Raw genomic sequence first — 24,432 nt, 5'->3', positions numbered from 1 at the left:
CTTTAGTTTTTGGCCTCCCATCGCCTTCTTCTTATCCTTCTTCCAACCTCTCTCTTCGGAATCCCATCCCAACCACGATCCCAATTCTTCTTCTCTCTCTTTCCGCCACCATATCATCTTTGCCCCGCCTCCTTTTTCACCTTTTTCTTGTGATTTTAAAGTTAAGTTGGTTGTGGGTGTGGGTGGATGCAGTATTCAAGTATGAAACTCTAAATACGACGAACCCTTTCCAACACAGCGTATACTTGTTTCCGAATTTGTGGAGTTTCATGAAGTGCGATATTAAGAAGGCGAAGAGGGTGGCTAAAGCAATGCAAGGAGGAGGAGAATGATTCAAGTTCGTGTTGAACAAGTGGCAGCCTTACTACTTTGCATGTGGTGAGAAAAATGGCTTTCATTGCAACAATGGTCTCATGAAGGTCGTTGTTTTCCCAATGATTCGTCCATTCTAGTCTTCTCCGTGATTATCAAATTCTTACCTTATTATATCTTCAACATGCATTAACTTAAATAAAGCGAGTTTAATTTATTCTTGCATTGTGGTCTGTTTTAGATTTTATATATTTGTTGTGATTCTCATGACCAAGATATATGTACTAGTGGTATTGATGAGAAACTTGCTTGTAATAATAAAAACAAGATATTTGTAATTTTTATTTTAGTACATAGTTTGTGGGTGGAAGATTTTTGGTTGTTACTATTGTTAATGGTAAGGGTTTGGAGGATTTTTGGTTTAAGGAAGGAAGAAGAATTGGAGTTTGGGGAAGGAGAACGGAATGGGAAAGAAACAGGGAAGTGTTGTTGAATTTAGTTTGTGAGTGAAAGATTTTTTGTTGTTAGTTGTTACTGTTGTTAATGGTAAGGGTGTGGAGGATTTTTGGTTTAAGGAGGGAAGAAGAATTGGAGTTTTGGGAAAGGAGAATGGAATGGGAAGGGAACAGGAAAGAGATATCGGGGTGGGGTGGGGGTGGGTTTTTGTTTTTGTTTTTATTTTTTAGTATTATTTTTATTATTTGTTAAGGGTAATTTGGTCAAAAAAATAAAATTAAGGTAGAAAATGACAATTTTATAACGTTTTGTAACGTTGAGGATGATTTTAATAAGAAAAAAAAGTTGAGGACGATTTTGATTTTCACCTCAAATCTTAGGGACGAAAAAAATACTTAACCCAAATATTAATTTTCATATAATTCTAAAGAATGTACTTTCCTAAAATATTTTGAAGAGAGAGACGACACCAGAATGCGCTACTTCAGGAATTTTGGCGCCAGAATACTACCTATTGTAAGACAATATATAATATAATGATATTATTTGTAGGTTTTATTTCTTAATAGATATTTGACTAATTAATTCAAATATTGAGATGTATATATTTTATTTGCAAATTATATTAATTAAGGTTGATACACAATAAAAGAACATTACTAGAAAAATTATTTTTAGCGGCCATTTATTTTTCTTTTAATGGTAACAAAAAATAGCCGTTAATATATTTACCGGTAATTAGACATTAGCCATCTTATGCTTTGTCGTTAAAAGGTTTTAGCGGCAATTATACAATTGCGGCCAAAGACTTTTTTAATTTTTAGCGGCCATTTTCTAATAATTTATATTTCCACTAAAAGTAATTCTAAGATGATAATGTTATTCACTTTTAGTTGCCATTATTATTGTCGCTAAAACCATTTTACCCGCAATTTATATGGCTACTAAAAGTAACTCTAAATTTGTAATGTTATTCAATTTTAATTACCATTACTATTACCACTAAAAGCTTAATACTTTTTTTTAGTTATATTATACTCTTTTTTTAGAAGCAACGAGCTATCTTTTTTCTAAAATCTTAATTATTTTTTTCAACAATTATTATTATTATCATAATATAAATATACTAAAATTAATTACTATAAAATAAGATATTTCATCAAACTCAAAATATTGATACACAAATTTCTTTTGAAAAGTAATAAATCATGTTACAAATTTAAACAACAAAAAATGTTACAAGCCTATAACTATATTATATCAATGTAGCAATATGGGTATTAGCAATGATCTAAAGTTACACCTTTAAAAGTAGTCTAACTTTTGTTTTCAGCAATTGATCTAAGAATTTAAAGGTAAACGAAGAAGAAAAGTCATGAATCATGAATATACTAATGAATCCAAAATTATATAAACCTTTGCATGCTCTTTAAGAAATTGATAACTTGGCAATATTTTTTGCATTGACACCAATGACACAATTCTCCTAACTTTGAAGTTAGTCTTTACTCTTATTGATTTGATGCTGTAATTTTTTTCTCTTAAATTATTGAATAGTTTTCAAAATGAAGTGGCACTTTATTTAAACTATAATTCTTTTTTTCTTCCCATCTCATATTCAATTCTACGTTATATTTTGTTGGTCTTCTTTTTAAATAGATTCTTAACTGCATTAACTAGAATCAATGTTTTGAATTTTTCACTATCTATTCCCCTTTTAAAATAGTTTTAAGATGTTTACCTGTTGAGAGAAAGCATAAGCTAGCACTCCTTCTGTTCTGGTTGTTGCCTCCATTCAAGAGATATCAAATCAAATCTAAAAACTTCATTTATTTTATAATCTTCGTGCATATTGGAATCAAGAATCAAGGCTACTAAGATATTATAATAACAGTTGGGCTACACATCCATATAATTTTTCATCTAAGTCCATCTAAGCTAGCCCAACGCCAAAAAAACTCAATCCTATTAAATGAGCGTGTATTCACGCGCTCAAACTCTCTAAACGTTTAACATTCATTCTCACCTTCATTATAAAATAATGTTCCCTCTTTAACCTCATAACCGCCATTGGAGAAGTTCAAATCTCTCTCAAAATCTCTCAAACCTCCATCGTGTTCTCTGTGAAAACTGCTCATACTCCAAAATCGTGTCAAGCTTTCGAAAGGAATAAGAAAAAACAAACAAAAATAAGAATAGAAACTCCGCAAAGTATGAGAAAAACTGTCGTTATTATGTTCATTTAATTTCTCTCAAAACTCGCATTTCTCTTAGTTTGATTTAAGATTTAGTGGATTGAGTTGCTTCGTTTAATAGATCGGCTTATTCTGAATCCATTTTTATTGCGTGACTAGGGAATACAAATAGAAAATGTGTTGTTATTTTCTTTCAGTAATATATTGATCGGTTCATTAGTGTTAGTCAATTTGATTCACTTGATTGTTAGTGCGTTCAGTAGAGTTCTTTTGGATGTAAAAACATTTTGTTTTGCTGATTGAATGTTTATCATGTTTTATTCAAAACATGAATGGAGTTCAGTTCATTGGAGTTGGTCATTTTGATTCACTTGATTGTTAGTGTGTTCAGTTGAGCCCTTGTGCATGCAAAAATATTTTTATTGATGATTAAATGTTTATCACGTTTTATTCAGTACATGAATGTTGCTCGGTTCAGTGGAGTTGCTCGTTTTGATTCACTTGATTAAAATGTGCATGCTTGTGCTTGTCAGTGTATTCAATGAATTATTGACCAAATTTTTTTGTCCTTACAAAAAAAATGAAAAAGTTAATGGTGACAAAGAAGGAGAAGCCGCGCTATAACGTAAGCATATGTACACATTAAATATATTTATCGCCTTTCATTTGAATAAAGTCTATTTTATAATGAAATTGCAAAAAAATAAAAAATAAAAAATAAAAAAATGGTTAATTTTTTATGCAACTGTTAAGATTGATGTAGCTTCTTTGCTCTGTGTTGTTGCTGGATCTGCGAAATGTGTTGATGAGCTAATGAAATTCAGAAGGGATTGTACAATATTTGCATATTATTAATATTAGCAACGACCGCATAAGTTTGAGGATTTTATTTTTAGTGACTTTAATATGCATACTGTTTTGTGTCTTTACTTTGTAATTTTATCTCTGTTGTAATTAGTTTATATTTAGCTTTCACTGTATTTACTACTTAACACTTTATTGTTGTGTTACCAATAAAACTATATTTCTCGAGTTTTTACTGTTTTATTTTATTTTATTTTACCAATAAAACTATTTTGGGACAGATTGTTCATCCACAATACACCTGGTCACAGAATGAACCGAACATGTTATTACGATGAAACAATTGTATAGAACTAAATGAATGGAATATTATCCATCATATAAATTCAAATTCAAACAGCTCTCTGCATAATGAATCAAACACGTGCTCATGGTGAAACAATTGTATACTACTAAATGAAAAGAACATTATCCATGATATAAAATCAAATTCAAAACACGTGTCTACAATTTAGAGATTATGACTTCAATTCAATTCAGAACACATGCGTACATTCAATTCAATTTAACAATTGCATTCTATTCAATTTGATTGAAAAAAAATCCAAACCTCGTCCTTTTTATTTGTTTCAGAAGAATAATTTAAAACGCTCTCATTCAACTGATTTGAAGTTGAATCATTCATTGTTTTGATAGAATATTGAGATATGAAAATGAAGAAGATAAATGCACAAAATCGAAGAAGAAAACGAAAAAAAATAAGAAGAAGAAGGACGAGCAATAAAGAAAAACAACGAGCAGAAGAGAAGAAAAAAAGAGGAAGAACGACGAGCAGTAGAGATTGTAAATTATATTTCACGTAATATGGAGGAGGGGATGAGGCGCGTTAACGAAAAAGTGCTTGGATGACTTGGATAGATTTTTTATACGAATGTGTAACATTATTGTTATAATAATTTATGTGAATGAATTGAAGGATTCATCTTAAAAAGGTAAATAAATAAATTTAGCATAGTCAAGGTGAAAATATTGTTTGGAATTTAGATAAAATAAGATAAAGGAAGCCAGGGAGAATTTGAGGCTAACCTGCTATTTTATTGTTCATCTATCCCCCTCTCTATTGTGTTGTGGAGTGACATATCCTCAAAAAGAAAGATACTTCAGTGTCCCAAAATATGGGATACGCCTGTATAACAGCATTCTATATCTTCTTCTGCTGCTTCTCTTCTCTATTGTGTTGTACTGTTGTTCATCTATCCCCTTGTCTATTGTGTTGTGGAGTGACATATCCTCAAAAAGAAAGATACTTCAGTGTCCCAAAATATGGGATACGCCTGTATAACAGCATTCTATATCTTCTTCTGCTGCTTCTCTTCTCTATCACACATCAATTTTTCTCTATCTTCTTCTGCTTCTTCTCTTCTCTATCACACATCAATTTTGGTCTGCTTTCTTTACTTTTTTTCATGGACCTTTAACAATTAGCCAATAAATAAACCATTCTCTTTTGGTTTAAATACAAGAAGCTAATTAAAAATTTAATAAAACTATAAAAACTTACAGAATAATTAAATTTTATTATTATTTTAGTATATTAATACAGCCTGGAAAAGAGAGGTAGTTTATTATAGTAATGCTATTGCGAAAATTGTGTACTATACTTGTTAAAATATATTTTAATATTATGATCAAAAGGGTGTAGTTAAGGTAAAAAGGGGGGTGATTACTGAACAGGGTGTGCACACATTAAAATGTTCTTTTTCAACTTTTACAGTTTACTTTAAAAAAGCCATTAAATTAAAAATCAAAATATTGAAAAAACGCATTAAATTTACCTGGATAACGAAAATAAATAATCATTTTAAAACTTCAAATTTTCTTTAAAATAAAATAAACATATTGAAACATCACTATTCAATGGGGTTGGATACTTGGATTGATTTTGGGGGAGTGGCATTAATACGGAATTTTTGGTTAAACCGGATGTTAAAAATGGTTTGGAAAGGCAAAATCGGACGAAAACAAAAACCAGCTGCAGCTGGTAAAGACAAGGGAAAGATCCCAACACCAACACCACCATCAAAGCAGTTAAAATAGACAAAGACCATTTGTGATTGCCTTAAAACAGAAAAAACATTACCCCACACTGGCCACTAAGTTCAGAAATTGGGTAGTAGATATGCTGGAACAGAAAATGCCCATCTCACTTGCATAAAGTAGTATGACAACCCTGTTTCACTCGGAAAGATATGAAATGTTTAACCCAACATAAGATTTGATAACATCCTTAAGGAATACAAGATTAACAATAGACATGCAGGTTCATTGAGTAATTAGAGTCCCATGATTCAATTACATAAAACTAGGGCAGACTGGCCCCTTAGAGAGACCAAGGCGAACTTCCATTCCATGATGCATGTCCAATGGCCGCAAGGTCTCTGATTCACGGGGATCTGCAGCCGCAATTAAATGAAATGAGACAGGTAAACCAAGAAAACACATAGCAAAACTTGTACCATTTAGAGACCAAAGTATTCAGTAAACTGTGTCATTACCATTTAGATAATCCTCAAAGCCAAAATCATCAAGACTTCCTGTATATGCCTCCAAACCCAGCATGGAAGAAGGAATTACTCCTGGAGGCCTCTGGAATCTACACAGAATCAAAGAATCATATATAAAAAATTAAATATAGCCACCAACACAAAGTACAACTTTCGAGGAAGGGAGCCACAGGTAGCAAGGCACAAACAAACCAACAAACAAACAGCCAATGCTGTACAAAAAATAGCAGAAGATAAGTCACCAAAACACTTTCCATTGATTTCTACAGTCCTATATTATGTGATAGTGCCCATCCTGCAATTTACTATTAATTTCTTTAATGTCTATCTCACTGCCTAGGATTCAAGATCACTTCATTGAGCAGCAGAAACATGAAACTTTCTATGCTAGGAAGTAGGAACAATCCAGCTGGTCTCCGTGGACATCCGTGGCAGCCTAGGACCTGCCATATTTGCATTTTGGGCTGGGTTTTAATGTGGTAGATTGGTTTGTTTGATCCTTTCCTGCTGGAAAAGACTTTTGGGTAGGATTTTTAGGACTTGTATTGAGCAGGTTCTTAGGTTTGAATTGAAGCAGATTGGCCAAGAATCAAAGTAAGGAAAAGCCACAAAACAATCCATATCCCAGTCAATATACAAAAGAAACAGAACAGAGTACACTTTTAAGTGTTAGAACTTTCTGTAACACTACCTAACAGAAAATTTCTACACCAAATGCGTAAATAAAGTCTGGTCACCCACAAAATCTAGGTGGCGACTTAATTACTCTCATTCACATGTTAATAGCTGTTTTCATATTAATATTACATGAAAAATTATAGTATATATCTCAATACCATTGTCCTATACCCTATAAGCAAGGAACATGAAGATATCTATACAAGTTCCTAAAATTTCTATGACACGGAGACAGTGTCTACAAGATTCATAACACTAGTGATGCAAAACTATGCCACAGATAACTCACACACAAAGAAAGTGTCACGGCAACAGATTCAACACATGGAGAAGAGCACAGTTAATTCCAAATACAAAAGTAGGGTTTTATAAGAAAAGAAAAGAGAAGTGAAGTGAACAATACCGAGATAGAATTTGCCTGTCAAGGTCCATCTTCAGCGGAAACGCAGTTCCGTACAAATTGACCAGGCATTGCTTCTTCATCGCTTCATTTATCCTATTGGCCTGAAAATAACAAAGAGAAAGCAAAAAATGGATCATGAGATAGACCTGAATTTGGGTAAAAACATCACCTTCACTAATATTAACATCGACATTTCAGATTCAATTTGAATCGAATGATAAAAGGGGGTGAAAGAAAACCCTAATATAAGGAAATTGAGAGAAAGTGATTACGGATTCCTGGGCAGATTGGAGAGGATGAGAACCAACGATGTCGCTCTTGACACCTTGGAGTCCAAAACGAAGGGCATCGTTTTGAACCCCTCCGATTTGGTGCGCTATGCTCTTTTGAACTTCCTCCATTTTTTATCTTCTTCTTCTTCAACAAGTAACGAATAACTCAACTCAACTGAGCTAAACGGCGATCCGCTACTATGAGTCTATATTTTATAGGAGCACTTTTTATCTCTTTTTTAACTATTTGCCAAAAACGGTGTCGTTTGAACCCTATTTTGTACTATTTTCTCTAAAAGGGTTCACTTGACTTTATTTGCAAGAAACCATTCAATTTCAACATTTTTCTTATCTTGGTTTTGGGCAACATCTCTCAAACTATTTATTTACCCACATTTACCCTTTGTTTATTTTTGAGTTGTTAAAGACATTTTTTATTTTTGTAAATTAAAATTTAATTTTACATAAATATAAAATATTGTATACTTCAATTTGATATCAAAATATTATATTTTGTATTTAAATTGTAAATTTTTTTTATTAAAAATTTAACACATTTTGTAATATTCTTTACAAGGTAATTTACTTTTAATAATTTTCAGCGAAAAAACACGTTATTTTTTGGGCTTTTGTGCGATTGAAATTTCGAAAAACTACCAAGAAACCACATTTTCTGCCAATTGAAAAAAGAGGGGAAGAAAAGAAAAAAAAAATTCAATGGCTCAAAGCCATAAGCTTGCTGTCCTCATGTCCACCACCAATAATATATTATCTCTTCCGGGAAAAAAAAATGAAGCATTTTCTCTGATCACAATTCGCAGCTGCAAGAAATACACAGAGCACAAGCATTGGAAGTAATATTGAGATTTGAGAAGCAACGGTTGGTTATAGTTCCTGTTTGTTAACTAATTAACACACCGGAGCCATGTCAGCAACAGCAGTAGTAGCAGCAGGCTCTGCCACCACCTTCACCGGCACCACCATCAAGAACTCCAAGACAGTTCTGACTCCAACATCCTTACAAGGCCTCTCACTTCCCGAAGCCAAAAGGTCTCTCTCACACTCCTTCTTTGTTGATAACAACAAGAAGGCTACTAGAAGAAGACTTGACATCACTGCAAGAACTGCTGGCGCTTCAAAGCAGATTGAAGTTGAAGTTGACAAGCCACTCGGTCTCACCTTGGGCCAAAAGCCTGGTGGCGGTGTTCTCATCACTGTTAGTAATATAATTTCTCATCCCTGAAATCTCGGCTGCTAATAATTTCATGTGAAGTTAATAGTTGATAATTGAGAGTCCTTGAATAATTTGACAGCATTGACTAAATTATCTATCATTTACGTGTTCTCGACTATCAACTTTAACGTGAAGTTAACTGCACCTGAGTTTTCACTTTTCTCATCTCATTCATAGTTTCATGATGTCTTTCATGGATTGTGTTCTAGGGTATTGAAGGTGGTGGGAATGCAGCAAGAGCAGGGTTGAAGGTCGGGGATCAAGTTCTGTATACAAGTAGTTTCTTTGGAGATGAATTGTGGCCTGCAGATAAGCTTGGATTTACCAAAACTGCAATTCAAGCTAAGCCTGACTCTGTCTACTTTGTTGTCAGCAGGTTCTCTAAACTTGTTCTTTCAATTCAATCAATTATTTCTCTGGTGGTCATGTGATCTTCTTGTTTCTTTTCTATAAAGAGGTGCTGAAGTAGATGTTAAGAGACTCCCAAAGCGACCAGCTCCTCCTGCCTTTGGAAGAAAACTGACCGAGGCTCAAAAGGCAAGATCATAATCATTTTCTTCCTATTACCTACTTGCTTTCCAACATGCCTTTAATTTGCTTTTTTATCAGATATATAATCATTCGTGTTTCCGGTTAACTTAATCTTTTGTGATGAATGATTTTACAACAAAAGAAGGTAGAGATCAATTCTTGTTGGTTTCTAAAAGTAAAAAGCATGAAAATTGGGGGGAATAATCTTTAAAAATACGTTCAGGTGTGGTTGATTCTCACAAGAGATTCACAACATATCATAAGATTCCCTCTCTTGAAAATCTACACTTTTTAAACCAGAAAATAGAAGGAATTCCAATTTTGTATACAAACTTATTAAAAGAATTTGTTGTACAAAAAAGTGTAAAAATATAACTATTCATACGTTTTTTATTTAAACTTTGAAGGCAATTGGTTTTGTGACATGATTTGTATATTGAGCCGTTAACAAATTGCATATAACCATGCAGGCTAGAGCTACTCACATTTGCCTTGATTGTGGATACATATACACCTTACAGAAACCATTCGAGGAGCAAGTAAGTTCATAACTTAAACTTCTAGGACAAATGATCGTGTTATCTTAATTTCAACAGTAAAAGTTGGATTTAAGAAGCTGATTATTTTTGTGACTCACTTTGGTTTGTAGCCGGACACATACAGTTGTCCGCAATGTCAAGCACCAAAGAAGAGGTTTGCAAAATATGATGTTAACACTGGAAAAGCCATTGGAGGAAACTTGCCTCCTATTGGAGTTATTATTGGGCTTGTTGCTGGTGTTGGTGCTGTTGGAGCTCTCCTTGTGTATGGTCTTCAGTGATAAACTCACATCACATGGCTGATGGCTCCCACGCTTTTATTTATTTATTTATTTATTTTCTGTCCTCCATATTTGTCTCATGAGAGGTTGATGAGGTGCATAAACATGGATGTACTGCAAAAAACAAAAATTATATCATAACAAATGGTTTTTTCTCCGAAGAAGCAATCAAATGAATGGTTGTCAATCCTTGCATTTACTACGAAGTACGAACTTAGACTTAATTCGATTTGTTAACAATAATGATATAGTATTTCATCTTAGTTAAATTAATTTGGGTTAGTTGGGTGGTCAGTTCATTCGTCTATTTCAGCATGTGTAGATATTCAAATTCCGCTTTGTATATGTAGTAACCCATTAGGCTGCAGTAGATCTTTAAATGAAACTCAAATCCATAACGAATTATTTTTTGGCTTGTTGAGCTGAGAATACCATAAAAACCCGAATATAGTTCTTGATACATTCCTCCTATTTGACCCGAATATATTTAAAATAACTATAAAAGAGTGGCACAGATAGATTTGTTGAGGAGAAATTATTTTGATTGGGTTTTGTCAATGATGAAATACAGAAATAGGTTATGATTGTGTTGTGCTAGGTGTTTTTTTTCTCCTGCCATCATTGAATTTAAACACAGCAGTTTTGCCTCATTTTTTGTTATTCTAGAATGTGACACTTTGATTAATCATATGATTTTTTTCATTGGCATTTTAGATACAAGAAGGTGCTATGCATAGTCGACCTTACAAAGGATTTCTTTTTCAGCTCCTCATATCACATTATGCGTAGTCTTCCAAGAAACATGTGTGATAATGAGCAGGCCATGTCCTTTATCAGACCATGTTTCTTGAGATGGAGATTAATTCGTCTTATTTTTATGTGTTTGATTTCAGAAAAAACAGGTTGAAAACAATCTTTTTTTTGTTGGAGTTGTCTATGGTTCCTTTGAAAGAAGAGGTTGTTTGGTAATTTTATATATTATTGATTTTCAATAATTGAAATATGTAAAATAGATCTTTCTTTGTGGTTTATAATTGAAATGATTGATTGTGTTCTTACTCCAATATAAGATAAGGTTATCAAACTCTTAAGAGTTTACATAAATTTGTGAAATTTTGGTAAATTTAAGTAGTAAAACTCAACTCAAACTCACTGAAAACATTATGCCAATGCAGATGTCTTGGATTTTGAAGTTGAGGATGTTATTGTAAAATAATAAAAATAGATAGAGTTATTTGCTTCTTTCATAGTATGATCCCTGACTATAGACTCATCTAAGCGCATTCAAAGAAATGGAAAGGAATCAAAGAACATAAGCAGCTTCTGAAAAAATCTTTATACATCTACATCCTTAACGACTCAGTTGTTGGCTCTTATTTATGGGACAACACAATATCCTATGTTTAGTTATGCTATTATTCGGTTTTTTCAGCTTGGGTTGTCTTTTTAGAGTATATTTTTGTATCACATATACCATGTCTAATTGTGTTTGTAAAAATTATGAAAGTTCAAGTCCGCTGTATCAAATTTGCATTGAAAAAAAAAAGTTTCTTTGCATGATGTTATTTAGAAGAAGAATTATAGTATACAGATCAACATGTATACAGAGATTTCTTTCTAGTTACTGGTTCACTGGTTCATAGGTTCAACCGGTTGAATCGTGGTTGAACCGTAAAAACCGTTTTATAATAAAATATAAATAAACAAAGTGATACTACATAGTGGTACTACATTTGTATCGGCCTTTTTGGTAGTAAGACATACATGAACTTCAAATCTCTCTACATAGTGGTACTACATAGTTTTACATAATCATTTTGACTCTCATACAATGAAATCCTGGACTAGGATGAGTTATTAATGAAGGTAAAATTGACACAAAGAAAGTGTGCTGTACCTTTGATTTCTTTGATCTACTTTGTTTTTATTTTCTTAATCGAAAGATTATCTTAAACCAATGCCTTGAACCCATGCTTGATGTGAAGTAAGTAACTTCTTTCAAATAGACATAACCCTGGTAGTAATTTTAGTTGAAACTTGAAAATATGATCTACCTACCATACAGAATAACAAAAAAAGTAATAACAAAACTGCTGACCAAAAATAAAAATACATATTAAGAACTTATTAATGAAAGTATGAAACCAAATACATGTTGATCCAACAAATTAAACCAAACTAAAAGGAGAAAAACTGTGAAGAAAAAGATACAAACAGTGCATACACAAACACAAAAAAATCAATTAAATCTAAAGTTTTCAGCTCACAAACAGTAATAATGTTCTCATAATTGTCCAACCAATAATACTCAGAATTGAATTTAATTGATAATACCTGCTTCTTTTCTATTTCTTTGATTTTTTATTTTTGGTTCCTGAGAAGCAAGAAATTAGGGTTAGTTTCAAAATCCAGCATTAAAACTAAAGGAAATAACATTAACTTGCAATCGATTTACCAGGACATGGACAGCAACTCACACAAACTTGAAAGGTCTGCTTTTTATATCTGCTTCCTATTGAAACTACCGAGATTTACAATGGAAGAAATATTATTAAACAGCAAGTTTATTTCTAACCTGTTGATTACCCAAAAAAATCACACAGTATAGAAATTTTCATTCAAAAATAGAACTCAAACACAGCAGAGCATCCGGTGCTAATCAAGAATCAAATAATCATTCAACAAAAACACAAAACATTCAATAATCATTCAATCATTTCTGAACAGAACATAAAGAATCGAATTTAGGGGAGGGTTTGGTGCAGAAAAAGCCTTTTTTCCTCAATTTTTCGAAGTACTTTTTTTAACCCAGCAACAAGTAACAACAACAAAGTTCATAGCTTAACTAACAATGATTATTCAACAATTATTCAACAAAGTTCACAGTTCAATTCACAGAAAAATCACAATTCACAGTAACCTTCGAACTGGCTTGAACAGAACTTAACTAACAATAATTAAAAAAAATTATTCAATTATAGTTTTAAAAAAATACCTAGAAGCTAGAAGCCTTAAAGTCTTAAACAGAGCATGCAAGAGGGAGAGACCGAGACAAGGAGCAACTTCGAACAGGCTTTGGAACAGGACAGTGGCTACGGTGGAACAGAGCTGGCGTCGGCAGAACCGTGGTTGCGCGATGGAGGCCTCCACGTTTGCAAGGGAGCAGCGCGATGGAGGGTTAGGAAGGTTGCGATGGCCGCTGCATGATGGAGGGGAAGTGAGGGAGAAGGTGGTGGCTGTTTGAAGCTGGAAGTTCCGACGGCGGCAGTAGCAGGCGGTGGCTGGAAGGGAGTGACGGATGACCAGGAGCCCGATGAGAAGAGCTCTGGACTGAGTGTGAGAGAGGCAGAGCGAGGGTTCTGGAGTCTGGGGTTGGGTTAGGGCTAGAGTAGTGGAGTTAGGTTAGGGCTGGAGGTTGCAAACGACGTCGTTTGCTTCCTAATTTAAAAAACCGGCCGGATCACAGTTCGGTTCAACCGACCGGTTCCTGACCGGTTCGACGGTTTAATCACGATTTTTAAAATCAACGATTTTAACATCTAACCGATTCGTTTTTAGCAACGGTTCACGGTTCGACCGGCCGATTCGAACCGGTTTTCAGAATCTTGGTAAAATCTGAGGGACACGTGATTAAGGAGTCAAGCTGTGGAGAAATGATGGGACAGGCTGGTTTCAGAGGGGCTCTTCATGGCTGGCTTGGCACCTCACATAACCTCTGTGCAAATGCAAGGATTGATTGGGTTGGACTTTTTTTTCTTAAAAAATAGATTTTCTGTGACGATTTATTGTTATTCTTTTCTCCTTGTAAGAGGTTAGAAAAGCACAAAAGAGAAACGGTTCAAAAGGGAAAGAAAAAGCTACCAAAAGTACCCATGAAGTTTACGAACGCTGACAAAAGTACCCATAAACTAAGGAAATTAACGATGTATCCATGGAAGATGAGTTCCATATGACAAAAGTATCCAAACCTTAATTTTTTGTTGATTTTTTTAATAAAATTCTCAAACTATCCCCACCCTCAACCTCAACTCACTTTTTTAATCTTCCATAACTCAACATGCACCTTTAAAATTTGTCATGGAATCCAAAACTACTCCTACAATAGATGAAATGAACCTTTTATAGTGGAAATTTTGGATAATAACGCAACAGAGGATTGCAACGCCGAGATTAACAAAAGAATCAATCAATACCGATGAAGAATCAGAGCTAGAAAGAATCATAAAGGAACAGTTTTTAATCGTTTCATTTGTTTTTTCCTTTTTTTTCTTAATTTGAGAGCTTTCTTTGTGTGCAGGGATTGGCGAAAAAAAATAGAAAAGAGCTCACCATACTAAATTTATCTGTTAGGAATCGGTCGAAGTCTTTTACCACCACCACCACCATTGATTTTGGCCTGGTCTATTATAGGAGTAGTTTTGGACTCCATGACAAAGGTTTTAAAGGTACAAGTTGGGTTATGAAAAGTTGAAAAAGTGAGTTGAGGTTGAGAGTGAGGGTAGTTTGAAAATTTTATTAAAAAATAACAAAAAAATTAGGGTTTAGATACTTTTGTCATACGAAACACATCTTCCATGGGTACATCATTAATTTCCTTAGTTTATAAGTACTTTTGTCAGCGTTCGTAAATTTCATGGGTACTTTTGGTAGTTTTTCTAAAAGAAAAACTGCCTATAGAATGAAATTGATACATGGAGGTGCCTTTGTTTGATTTGATTAGAGTATTGAGGTGATTTTTGTTTCTTAATAATGAGAAATTCACAATGTAAATAAAAAGGAAAATAGAATACAATGAAATAAAATCCAATATAGATAAAATAGAAAATTTAAAAGTGTACGTGAATGATGTGAGGTGTATTTAATTATTGAAGAAAAATAAAAATTAAAGAGAATGAAGTAAAAAAATAAAAAATAGGATGAAAAATGAATATATATTATGCCATGTTATTTTCTTTGTCTACTTTTTAAGTTAAACTCGTGAAAATATACAATATAAACAAAAGTATTATCGAAATTAAAAATAAAGTAGCTTGAAATAATTTAATGAAGTATTTTTTGACTGAATTATTTAGGCTTTTTGAAAATAATGCTAAATATTGTTTTATAGAAATTTTTTATATATAAATTAATGAAATAAATATTGTGTTATCAATATGTTTAATTTAAGAAGTATTTATATATTTTTAGAATTTTATATATTTTATTTATAGTTCAAACAAAATAAGTATACACAAAATTTGGATTGTTAATTTTATTCCTACAAAAATGGGTGTTTAGTTAGGAAAGAAATGATTAATTAAAAATTTTAAAGTTATAAAAATTTATATTTAAATTGAATTTTTATGAATACAATTAAATAGGCAAGCATTGTTACTACTATCTTATATTAGTCTAGAAAAAATATGATAGTAGTTAGAGGAAGGGTTAATTACAATTGTAAACCCTATGGTTAAGATGGAAAATATTTTTTATCGCCAATTTTTTGTTGTATACAAAATCGTACATGACGTTGAACGTAGTTTTATAATCGTGTTTTAGACAATTATATTCTCACTCAAATATCATTATCTCCGTCGCCGTCGCCCTCAGCCACGCTTCGCAGCACGTCGCACTCGTGACAGATTACGCCATAGCCTTGCCGCGAGTTGCCGTCTTCTCGCAGCGACGCGCCTGTTCCGTTGAACTCGGGTTCATTGTCATTGTCGGGGTGGTGGTGGTGGTCGTGTTCTTCACGTCCTTCTACAATGTCTTTTCCTCAAACAGTACATTCAAAACAAACCAAAGTTTTGTTCGATGTTCTTGGTAATTAGGGTTACGAATTTTTGGTCTCTTGCAATTGAAGATGAATTTGGGGATTATTGGTTATTGTAATTGGATATGAGTTTCGCTAATAGAAAAAGAAGAATTTTAGTTTTAAGTTGTGTTGATGGTTTTGAATTTTGACGATGATGATGATTTTCTTGGTTTTTGTTAGGGACAATGGTTTTGGTGTGAATTGTTGTTTTAGTGTTGATCTATGTGTAGCTGTTTATGTAGGTTGGATTTTTTTGTTAGATACATGAACAGATGGTGATGAGGTGATAGTCGATGGGGTGATGCAAATGGTGATGGAATGGGGTGGGGTGGTGGGGTTTAGGTGAAAAGAAAGAGAGGGGTATTTTTGTCACCTACGGTATTAATCTTTCGAAAAAAGACGATTTTAAAACTACCTTGAATCTTAAGGACAATTCTGTATGTGAAAAAAAGGTTGGGGATGAAAAATAATAAAAATTGACATGAACATTATATAAAATATTAATATCAAATATAATAAAAGTTGGGGATAAAAAATAATAAAAGTTGATATTAAAATAATATCATATATATTATATCTACTTAAAAGATTAATATTATATAGATACTACTAGTTTAGTTATTATAAACATAAACTATTAACTTATAAAAAAGTTGACATTGTTAAGTAACTCCTCTAAACACTACTTGCAATAATTCTTAATCTTTCTTTGGATCAACATATGAATTTCTATTTTTTCAAATAATAAAATTTTTATGATTTTTTAAAGTTTCGATTAATTTTTTAAGGATTTAAGAATTGAAATTTTTTTAATATCTTGAAGAAATTAATTTGTTTATTTTTAAGTTATAAATTTGAGATTAAAAATTTTAAAAAAATAATAGAAATATTATAAGTTATTTTAATTTTTTTAAAATTTAAAATTTAAATTTAAACTAATTTAGGTATAATACTAAAAGTATTACGTTGTTATTATATGTAACCATTATGGTAAAAATTTATACATATTTGTAATTTTATTTATTTTTTAATTTTATTTAATTTGAAGTAAATATAAAAATTTATATTTAAAATATTTTTTGTCGCATAATTTTAATGGTTAAAGAAACTTTTATTATTTTTTGCTCCAAAACAAATAACATTTGTCTGTCTTTGGACAATTAATTCCAATTTTTCATAATTAAAAAGTCCATGAATATTCGATTCAAACAAAAAATTCACCTAGCCATACTACCTTAATGGATAATAATAACACTAATTGACTCCACAAGTTGATGCTCGTACTAAGTCGTTGAATGAGGTGCTCCTCTAAAAAAGACAGCTATACATGTGTCACTTCAAGGTGAATTTAGGAGAAATATCTGTAAATCTGTATGAATTTATCTTTATTGTAAAGCGATCCCTAAAACTTTGGTCATTTAAAATTTGCTACTCTTTTATGCTTTTTACTTTTTTGCTATTTGAGTAACCTTGAAGTCAGTCACTTGAAAACACTTGAGAACAATTTCTGAAAGTAGCTTGCAATTGTGTTTCTTTAATTGCAAAAGAGAGACCAACTATATTTAAAGTGTACCAGCTTCTAAGAGCAATTGAGAGTGGGTACAATCTCACCGCAAAGGACGAGATATTGATACTTGTAGATATCGGCACTCCTAAGAACATGGAGGAGCTTATTGTTGCTAGAGATGCAAAGTTGGTCACATATCAAAATATGCTTTAAATATAAATGTATGTATGTATAATCATTTTATGTATCCTACTTTATTGTCTCAAAATAAATGTTAGTTATATATAATTTTGAATATTGAGAAGCTAGCTGCAGTTGTATGTTACTGAGAATGGAATGTCAATTTCTGATCATTAATTATGGATTATATATATGGTTTACTTTTTCTAATCCATTTTTCCTTTTTCTTTTGACTAAAGTTATAATTTTTTTGGGTTATTATTTCACTTGATTTTTTGTAATCTCAACAGGATATCGAATAAGCTTGTATTAAAATCTCAATTCGAAAAGCAGATACGATTCCTCTAAAAAAAGAATAAGTTCGACCCAGAAATTATTTAGTGTAGGTATCAAAACTGTGTATGTCAAATATAACACCCTAACTTTTGACATGTCATGACTGATGCCAAATGTTCAGGTGCTGCTCGTCATAAAGACCTAATTAGCTCAAGACTCAGATTTCATAAGAAAATGTTATTATAAGCCTTTATCGGTTTAATCGTGAATAAACTATTATTCGTGGATTAGCGTTTAGTTGCTCGCAAGGTTAGTTTCTTTAAAAGTTATGATGTAGGAAAACACAACGCAATAGAAAATAACATATATAAACATATATACTGTCATGGCCCAAACCAAGCCATGACTGGTGCTCAAGGGACAAGTCCCTCAGCAAGCCAAACGACCAAATTTTCAGAAAAACGGATAGAATCTCCTCTGTTTCTAGAACTTTACCAACATAATATTAACTCCCTGTATTAAATATATATATATATATATAGTTGATAACTAGAGTATATAGTTAAATCTATAAGTCTTACATAACCAAATTATAATTACTATCTAAAGAGTTCAAGATTCAACATAACATAACCCACACGAGGATCCTGCCTGTGACATATGGAGCATTGACATAATCTAAATTTTGAGCAAAGGTTCATTACATAATTACTTAGCCCTTGGAAAGAAGAAGGGCTCACCAAAACGACTAAGATCTACTGAGGGGCAGGTGGAATGGAACCTGGAATGACTCCTGTATCTAAAAAACATGGGAATATAATAGGGTGAGTTTTACAACTCAATGAGCAAATATTACATCACAATACATAGTTTGCCTTGAAAATTATATTTCTTTTCAGAGATGAAAAATTCATATTAATTAATTATGCAAACAAATAGATAAGTAGTTAAGCGGATGAACTGAAATGGGAGTTTTCATTCCAGAAGTCAAATCAAATCAAATACTACATACATAGGGCGGCTCCACCTCTAAGAGTAGCCCATTCCTCTAGTGTGCCCGTATGGTATAACAGATCCAATGTGTGGCCCACACGTTGGGCTAGCAACGCCCCTACTAGCTGAGGTCTGAGTTATATGCATCTAAGTTAATGTCATAACCGTCGTTAACTACGGTTTTCTAGTTAGAGTCTCCCAAACAATCCAAACCAAATCATTTATAACAAATCTCTAATAATTATAACATATTACTAAATTTCTATAGTAAATCAAACATATATAAGAATGCATGCTAAAATTTAATTAAAATTCAATAGAGTCAAAAAAGAAAACATGTATGCTTTACAAAATATATAAATATCGTCTCGTGTGTATTTTTATAAAATTATAAGTTTCAAAAATCAATATTTATTTCAAAAATCACAATAATCGAATATTTTCAAACTCCAAAAATAATGATTCAATTTACATATTGATAACAATACACTTAAAAATAATTATAGACATAATATCCACTCACAACTTGATTCCAAGAAACTGGAAGCAACTTTGAGCGTGTCAACGAGCTACCCAATGATATCCAATAACTCTACAACTCTAGAAATATGACAATAATGATATTTGTGAGCTACTAATGTTGTCAATTAACATAATCTTACTCACTTTGATAAAAGCCTCGAATTTCCTAATTTTAATAACCCTAATTCGGATTTTGCTATATCCACATGTATAGAGATGACAAAAATTGGAGATATAGCTAATTATTAAGTCAAAGAGTTACCTTGAACCCTCAATAATAACTGAAACTGAAAAGTTGAATGCTTCCTTTACTCATTAAGATGAAATCTTTGATTTGGGATTGTGAAAACCAAAATTTCTCTTTGGTTATAAATGATGTATTAAAATGGAGATAAAATAGAAGGATAAAATAAAATTTAGTGAGTTGTGGTTGAAATAAAAATTTTTGAAATGAAGAAGATAGGATAGAAAAGAAGATGAAGGGAATGAGAGGGTTTGTTGTTTCTTGTATGAAAGAATGAAAAAGAAACGAGAGATGGAGAGGGATAAGCAGCTCGAGAGAGTTCAGGAAGAGAAAAAAGGAGATTAAGTGGGGGCATGTGCCCCCTCTCTCTCTCTCTCTCTCTCTCTCTCTCTCTCTCTCTCTCTCTCTCTTTTTCGGTTACTACATTCTCTCCCCCTTAAGAAATTTGGTCCCCGAATTTCGAATTCATATACGGTGATAAGTGTGATAGTTACCTTCAGACTCAAACAAATACAAATATTTGTTGCGCATAGCGTCCTCCACTTTCTAAGTTGCTTCTTCTACCGAATGATTATTCCAAACAACTTTCACAGATGCTATCTCTTTAGAACGTAGTGTCTTTACTTGACGATCAACTATAGCCACCGGTTCCGCTTCAAATGATAAATCCTCCTTTAGCTCTATGGCTTGTGGTGCAAGCACATGAGATGTGTCGAGAAGGTATTTGCGCAACATTGATACGTGAAAGACTGGATGAATCATGGACAACTCAGACGGCAATGCCAAGCGATAAGCAACTACACCTATTCTATCCAAAATCTCAAATAGACCAATGTAACGTGGATTAAGCTTGCCTCTTTTCTTAAACCTCATCACTCCTTTTATAGGCGACACTCGAAGAAATACCTGATCACCCACTGAAAACTCTAAGTTACGCCTTCTGTTATCAACATAAGCCTTCTGCCTACTCTGAGATGCTAATAGATGTTCTCTTATTATGTGAACCTTCTCAACTGCGTCTTGTACCAAATTTGGCCTCAAAAGCCTAACCTTACCAACCTCAAACCACCCAATAGGTGACTTGCATCTTCTCCCATAAAGAGCCTCAAATGGTGCCATTTGAATGCTGGCTTGATAACTATTATTATAAGAGAACTCGATCAAAGGTAGGTAGTTGTCCCAATTTCCACCAAAATCTAGAATATAACACTTTAACATGTCTTCCAATGTTTGAATCGTCCTTTTCGACTGTCCATCGGTTTGAGGGTGAAAAGCTGTGCTAAGATCCGGACGAGTTCCTAATGCTTTCTAAAAGATTTTCGAAAATGAGAGGTGAATTGAGGTCTGCGATCTGAAATAATGGACACTGGGATTCCATGTAATTTAACTATCTCATCAACATAAAGTTGAGCATATCGAGCTGCACCAAAAGTTGTTTTCATCGAAAGAAAGTGGGCTGACTTTGTCATTCTATCCACAATTACCCAAATTAAATCAAAATATTTAAAACTACAAGGTAAACCTGTTACAAAATCCATCGTAATCCTTTCCCACTTCCATTTAGGTATCTCAATTTATTGCAATAACCCAGCAGGTCTTTGATGTTCAGCTTTAACCTGTTGGCAAGTTAAGCAATGAGAAATAAAAACTCCTATGTCTTTATTCATGCCTTCCCACCAGAACAATTTTTTCAAATCTTGATACATCTTATTGGAGCTTGGATGAACGATATACTTAGATTTGTGAGCCTCCTCCAAAATAGCTTTCTTCAAGTCGTATTTATTTGGCACACATAAGTGTTGAACACAACGCAAAATATCTTGATCAAGAGAAAAGTCTGAGTTCCTCCCATTGCGAACATCTTCTATAAGCTTTCTTAGTTTTGAGTCATCACGTTGTTCAGCCTTGATCTGTTCTATCAGGGAAGATTGGGCTCGAACATGTGATAAGAAAACTCTTGATTCTCCAAGGTCAAATTGAATTCCACTGGCCTCCAATTGATGGATTTTTTCAACAATTGGTCTCCTTGCAAGAGTAATGTGGGTCAAGCTACTCATAGATTTTCTACTGATGGCATCTGCTACAACGTTTGCCTTTCCAGGATGATACAAAATAGTACAATCATAATCTTTTAGCAACTTCATCCATCTCCGTTGCCTCAAATTTAAATCCTCTTGTTTAAATATATACCTCAAGCTCTTGTGATCCGTATAGATCTCACAGGTCTCACCATAAAGATAGTGTCTCCAAATCTTCAAAGCAAAAATGACTGCTGTCATTTCCAGGTCATGAGTTGGATAATTCTTCTCATGCTTCTTGAGTTGTCATGAGGCATAGGCAATAATGCAGCCATGTTACATCAATACACAACCCAGTCCTATCCGAGATGCATCACAAAAGACTGAGAATCTCCCAGACCCAGAAGGTAAAACAAGAACAGGTGCTGAGGTTAGACAATCCTTAAGCGTTCGAAAACTTTCCTCACAAGATTCTGACCATTGAAATTTTATATTCTTCTGAGTTAACTTGGTTAATGGTGCAGAAATTCTCGAGAAGTCCTTGATGAATCGCCGATAGTAGCCGGCCAACCCTAGAAAGCTACGAATTTCTATCACGATAGAAGGCCTTGGCCACTTCTGAACGGCTTCAACCTTTTTTGGATCCACTATGATTCCATATTTTGATACCACATGCCCCAAAAATGTCACTTGATCAAGCCAAAACTCACATTTAGAAAACTTAGCATAAAACTTGTGATCCCTTAAGGTTTGTAACACAATCCTCAAATGATACTCATGCTTTGTGGCACTTTTCGAATACACTAAGATATCATCGATGAAGACGATAACAAAGCGATCTAAGAAAAGTTTGAAGACTCGATTCATTAAGTCCATGAAAGCTGCAGGAGAATTTGTCAAACCAAAGGACATTACTAAGAACTCATAATGCCCATAACGAGTATGAAAAGCAGTTTTTGGAATGTCTTCCTCTTTTATCTTCAATTGATGGTACCCTAAACGTAGGTCAATTTTTGAGAAACAGGTAGCTCCTTGAAGTTGATCAAACAAATCATCAATCCTTGACAATGGATACATGTGAACAGTTATCTTATTAAGCTGGCGATAATCCACACATAGTCGCATCGTTCCATCCTTCTTCTTTACAAATAGAACAGGAGCTCCCCACGGAGAAGTTCTAGGACGATTGAATCCTTTCTCTAGCATATCTTCTAATTGAACTTCTAATTCTTGTAACTTAGTTGGAGCCATACGATAGGGAGGAATGGACACAGAACACTCCCGGAGCCAATTCTATGGAAAACTCAACTTCACGGTGATGAGCGGATAATTTATACACTTTTTGGCATTGTTTTTAGGTAATTTTTAGGATAAGTATGATTTTGGTCCCTAACGTAGAGGCCGAAAATTTTTTTCGTCCCCGGCCTTTTTTTCGCTATAAAATGGTCCCCAAAATTTCAGTTTGTTTTAAAACCGTCCTTTGGACTAAAATGCCCCTATCCCTTCCCTTCTTCCCCAAAATTCTGGAAGCACAAGCAGAAACACCAGAAGCACAAGCAGAAGCACCAGCAGAAATAACAACATTTATCAATAAAACAAAGCAGCAGCAGGACAACAACAATAACAACAACAACAATGAAACACTAATGAAACAACAATGGAATCAAGTAGAAACAGAAGAAATAAGAGCAAAAATAGAACAACAACAACAATAATAATGTAACAATATAATCAATCAAGCAACTAGAATTAACAACATAATTAAAGCAAAAGTAGAATGGAAGAAGAAGAAGAAGAAGCGGCGGGCGGGCAGTGGCGGGATCAGAGACGACAGGGCGGCGGTGCGGTGGTTTCTCTTATCCCTTTCTTTCTTTTATTTTATTTTATTTTATATTTATTTTATTTTAAAATTTTTTAAATAAAGGGTAATTTGGTAATAAAAAATAAAATTGGTAAAAAGAACGATTTTAAAACAAACTAAAACTTTGGGGACCATTTTATAGCGAAAAAAAGGCCGGGAACGAAAAAAATTTTCGACTTCTACGTTAGGGACCAAAATCATACTTATCCCTAATTTTTAGTAGGATCTAGCTACTTTTAGTATATTTTTATTAGTTTTTAAGCAAAATTCACATTTCTGGACTTTACTATTAGTTTGTGTATTTTTCTGTGATTTCAGGTATTTTCTGGCTGAAATTGAGGGACCTGAGCAAAAATCTGATTCAGAGGCTGAAAAAGGACTGCTGATGCTGTTGGATTCTGACCTCCCTGCACTCGAAATGGATTTTCTGGTGCTATAGAAGCCAAAATGGTACGCTCTTTCTTGCGTTGAAAAGTAGACATCCAGGACTTTCCAGAAATATATAATAGTCTATACTTTGCCCGAGTTTTAATGATGCAAACTGGCGTTCAAATGCCAACTTCCTGCCCTATTCTGGCATTAAACGCCAGAAACAGGATACAAGCTGGAGTTAAACACCCAAACTGGCATAAAAGCTGTCATTTAACTCTAAGAAAAGTCTCTACACATGAAAGCTTCAATGCTCAGCCCAAGCACACACCAAGTGGGTCCGGAAGTAGATTTCTGCATCATTTACTTAATCTTGTAAACCCTAGTAACTAGTCTAGT

At 33.3% G+C, this 24,432-nt stretch overlaps 2 protein-coding genes and 1 long non-coding RNA gene across 4 annotated transcripts; 1 reads left to right on the top strand and 2 right to left on the bottom strand.

The window, feature by feature from the left end:
* Positions 1-5,925: 5,925 nt before the first annotated feature.
* LOC107488445 (cyclin-B1-2) lies at positions 5,926-7,881 on the bottom strand. Its single transcript, XM_016109196.2, has 4 exons — positions 7,685-7,881; positions 7,413-7,513; positions 6,323-6,420; positions 5,926-6,220 (listed from the first exon to the last, which is right to left on the bottom strand). The coding sequence occupies exons 1-4, from the start codon at positions 7,811-7,813 to the stop codon at positions 6,120-6,122; spliced, it is 429 nt and encodes a 142-aa protein (XP_015964682.1). The 5' UTR covers positions 7,814-7,881; the 3' UTR covers positions 5,926-6,119.
* A 591-nt stretch (positions 7,882-8,472) lies between these two features.
* LOC107488444 (uncharacterized) lies at positions 8,473-10,456 on the top strand. The gene is made up of 5 exons (XM_016109195.3): positions 8,473-8,900; positions 9,128-9,294; positions 9,374-9,455; positions 9,920-9,988; positions 10,099-10,456. The coding sequence occupies exons 1-5, from the start codon at positions 8,610-8,612 to the stop codon at positions 10,267-10,269; spliced, it is 780 nt and encodes a 259-aa protein (XP_015964681.1). The 5' UTR covers positions 8,473-8,609; the 3' UTR covers positions 10,270-10,456.
* Positions 10,457-11,802: 1,346 nt separating this feature from the next.
* On the bottom strand, positions 11,803-13,665 carry LOC107488433 (uncharacterized). 2 transcript variants are annotated; one of them, XR_008009604.1, is made up of 4 exons: positions 13,265-13,665; positions 12,725-12,790; positions 12,604-12,643; positions 11,803-12,323 (listed from the first exon to the last, which is right to left on the bottom strand). It is a non-coding gene; the product is annotated as an uncharacterized LOC107488433 (long non-coding RNA). The 2 variants fall into 2 exon arrangements; XR_002375317.2 differs by lacking the exon at positions 11,803-12,323 and having other exon boundaries at positions 12,336-12,643.
* Between the last annotated feature and the right edge of the window lie 10,767 nt (positions 13,666-24,432).

This window comes from Arachis duranensis, chromosome 5, assembly GCF_000817695.3.
Source record: "Arachis duranensis cultivar V14167 chromosome 5, aradu.V14167.gnm2.J7QH, whole genome shotgun sequence".
NCBI lineage: Eukaryota > Viridiplantae > Streptophyta > Magnoliopsida > Fabales > Fabaceae > Arachis > Arachis duranensis.
The sequence above is the reverse complement of the archived record's forward strand: the minus strand, read 5'-3'. Positions and strand labels throughout refer to the sequence as shown.

What these genes read in the sequence shown, in the direction of transcription:
- LOC107488445 (XM_016109196.2), bottom strand. Translation starts at nt 7,813, where the DNA reads ATGGAGGAAGTTCAAAAGAGCATAGCGCACCAAATCGGAGGGGTTCAA. An exon ending in TCCAATCTGCCCAGGAATCC is followed by an intron (nt 7,514 to 7,684) that starts GTAATCACTTTC and finishes TGTTATTTTCAG; the next exon opens with GCCAATAGGATAAATGAAGC. An exon ending in GACAGGCAAATTCTATCTCG is followed by an intron (nt 6,421 to 7,412) that starts GTATTGTTCACT and finishes GATTCTGTGTAG; the next exon opens with ATTCCAGAGGCCTCCAGGAG.
- LOC107488444 (XM_016109195.3), top strand. Translation starts at nt 8,610, where the DNA reads ATGTCAGCAACAGCAGTAGTAGCAGCAGGCTCTGCCACCACCTTCACC. An exon ending in GTCTACTTTGTTGTCAGCAG is followed by an intron (nt 9,295 to 9,373) that starts GTTCTCTAAACT and finishes TTTTCTATAAAG; the next exon opens with AGGTGCTGAAGTAGATGTTA. An exon ending in AACTGACCGAGGCTCAAAAG is followed by an intron (nt 9,456 to 9,919) that starts GCAAGATCATAA and finishes ATAACCATGCAG; the next exon opens with GCTAGAGCTACTCACATTTG.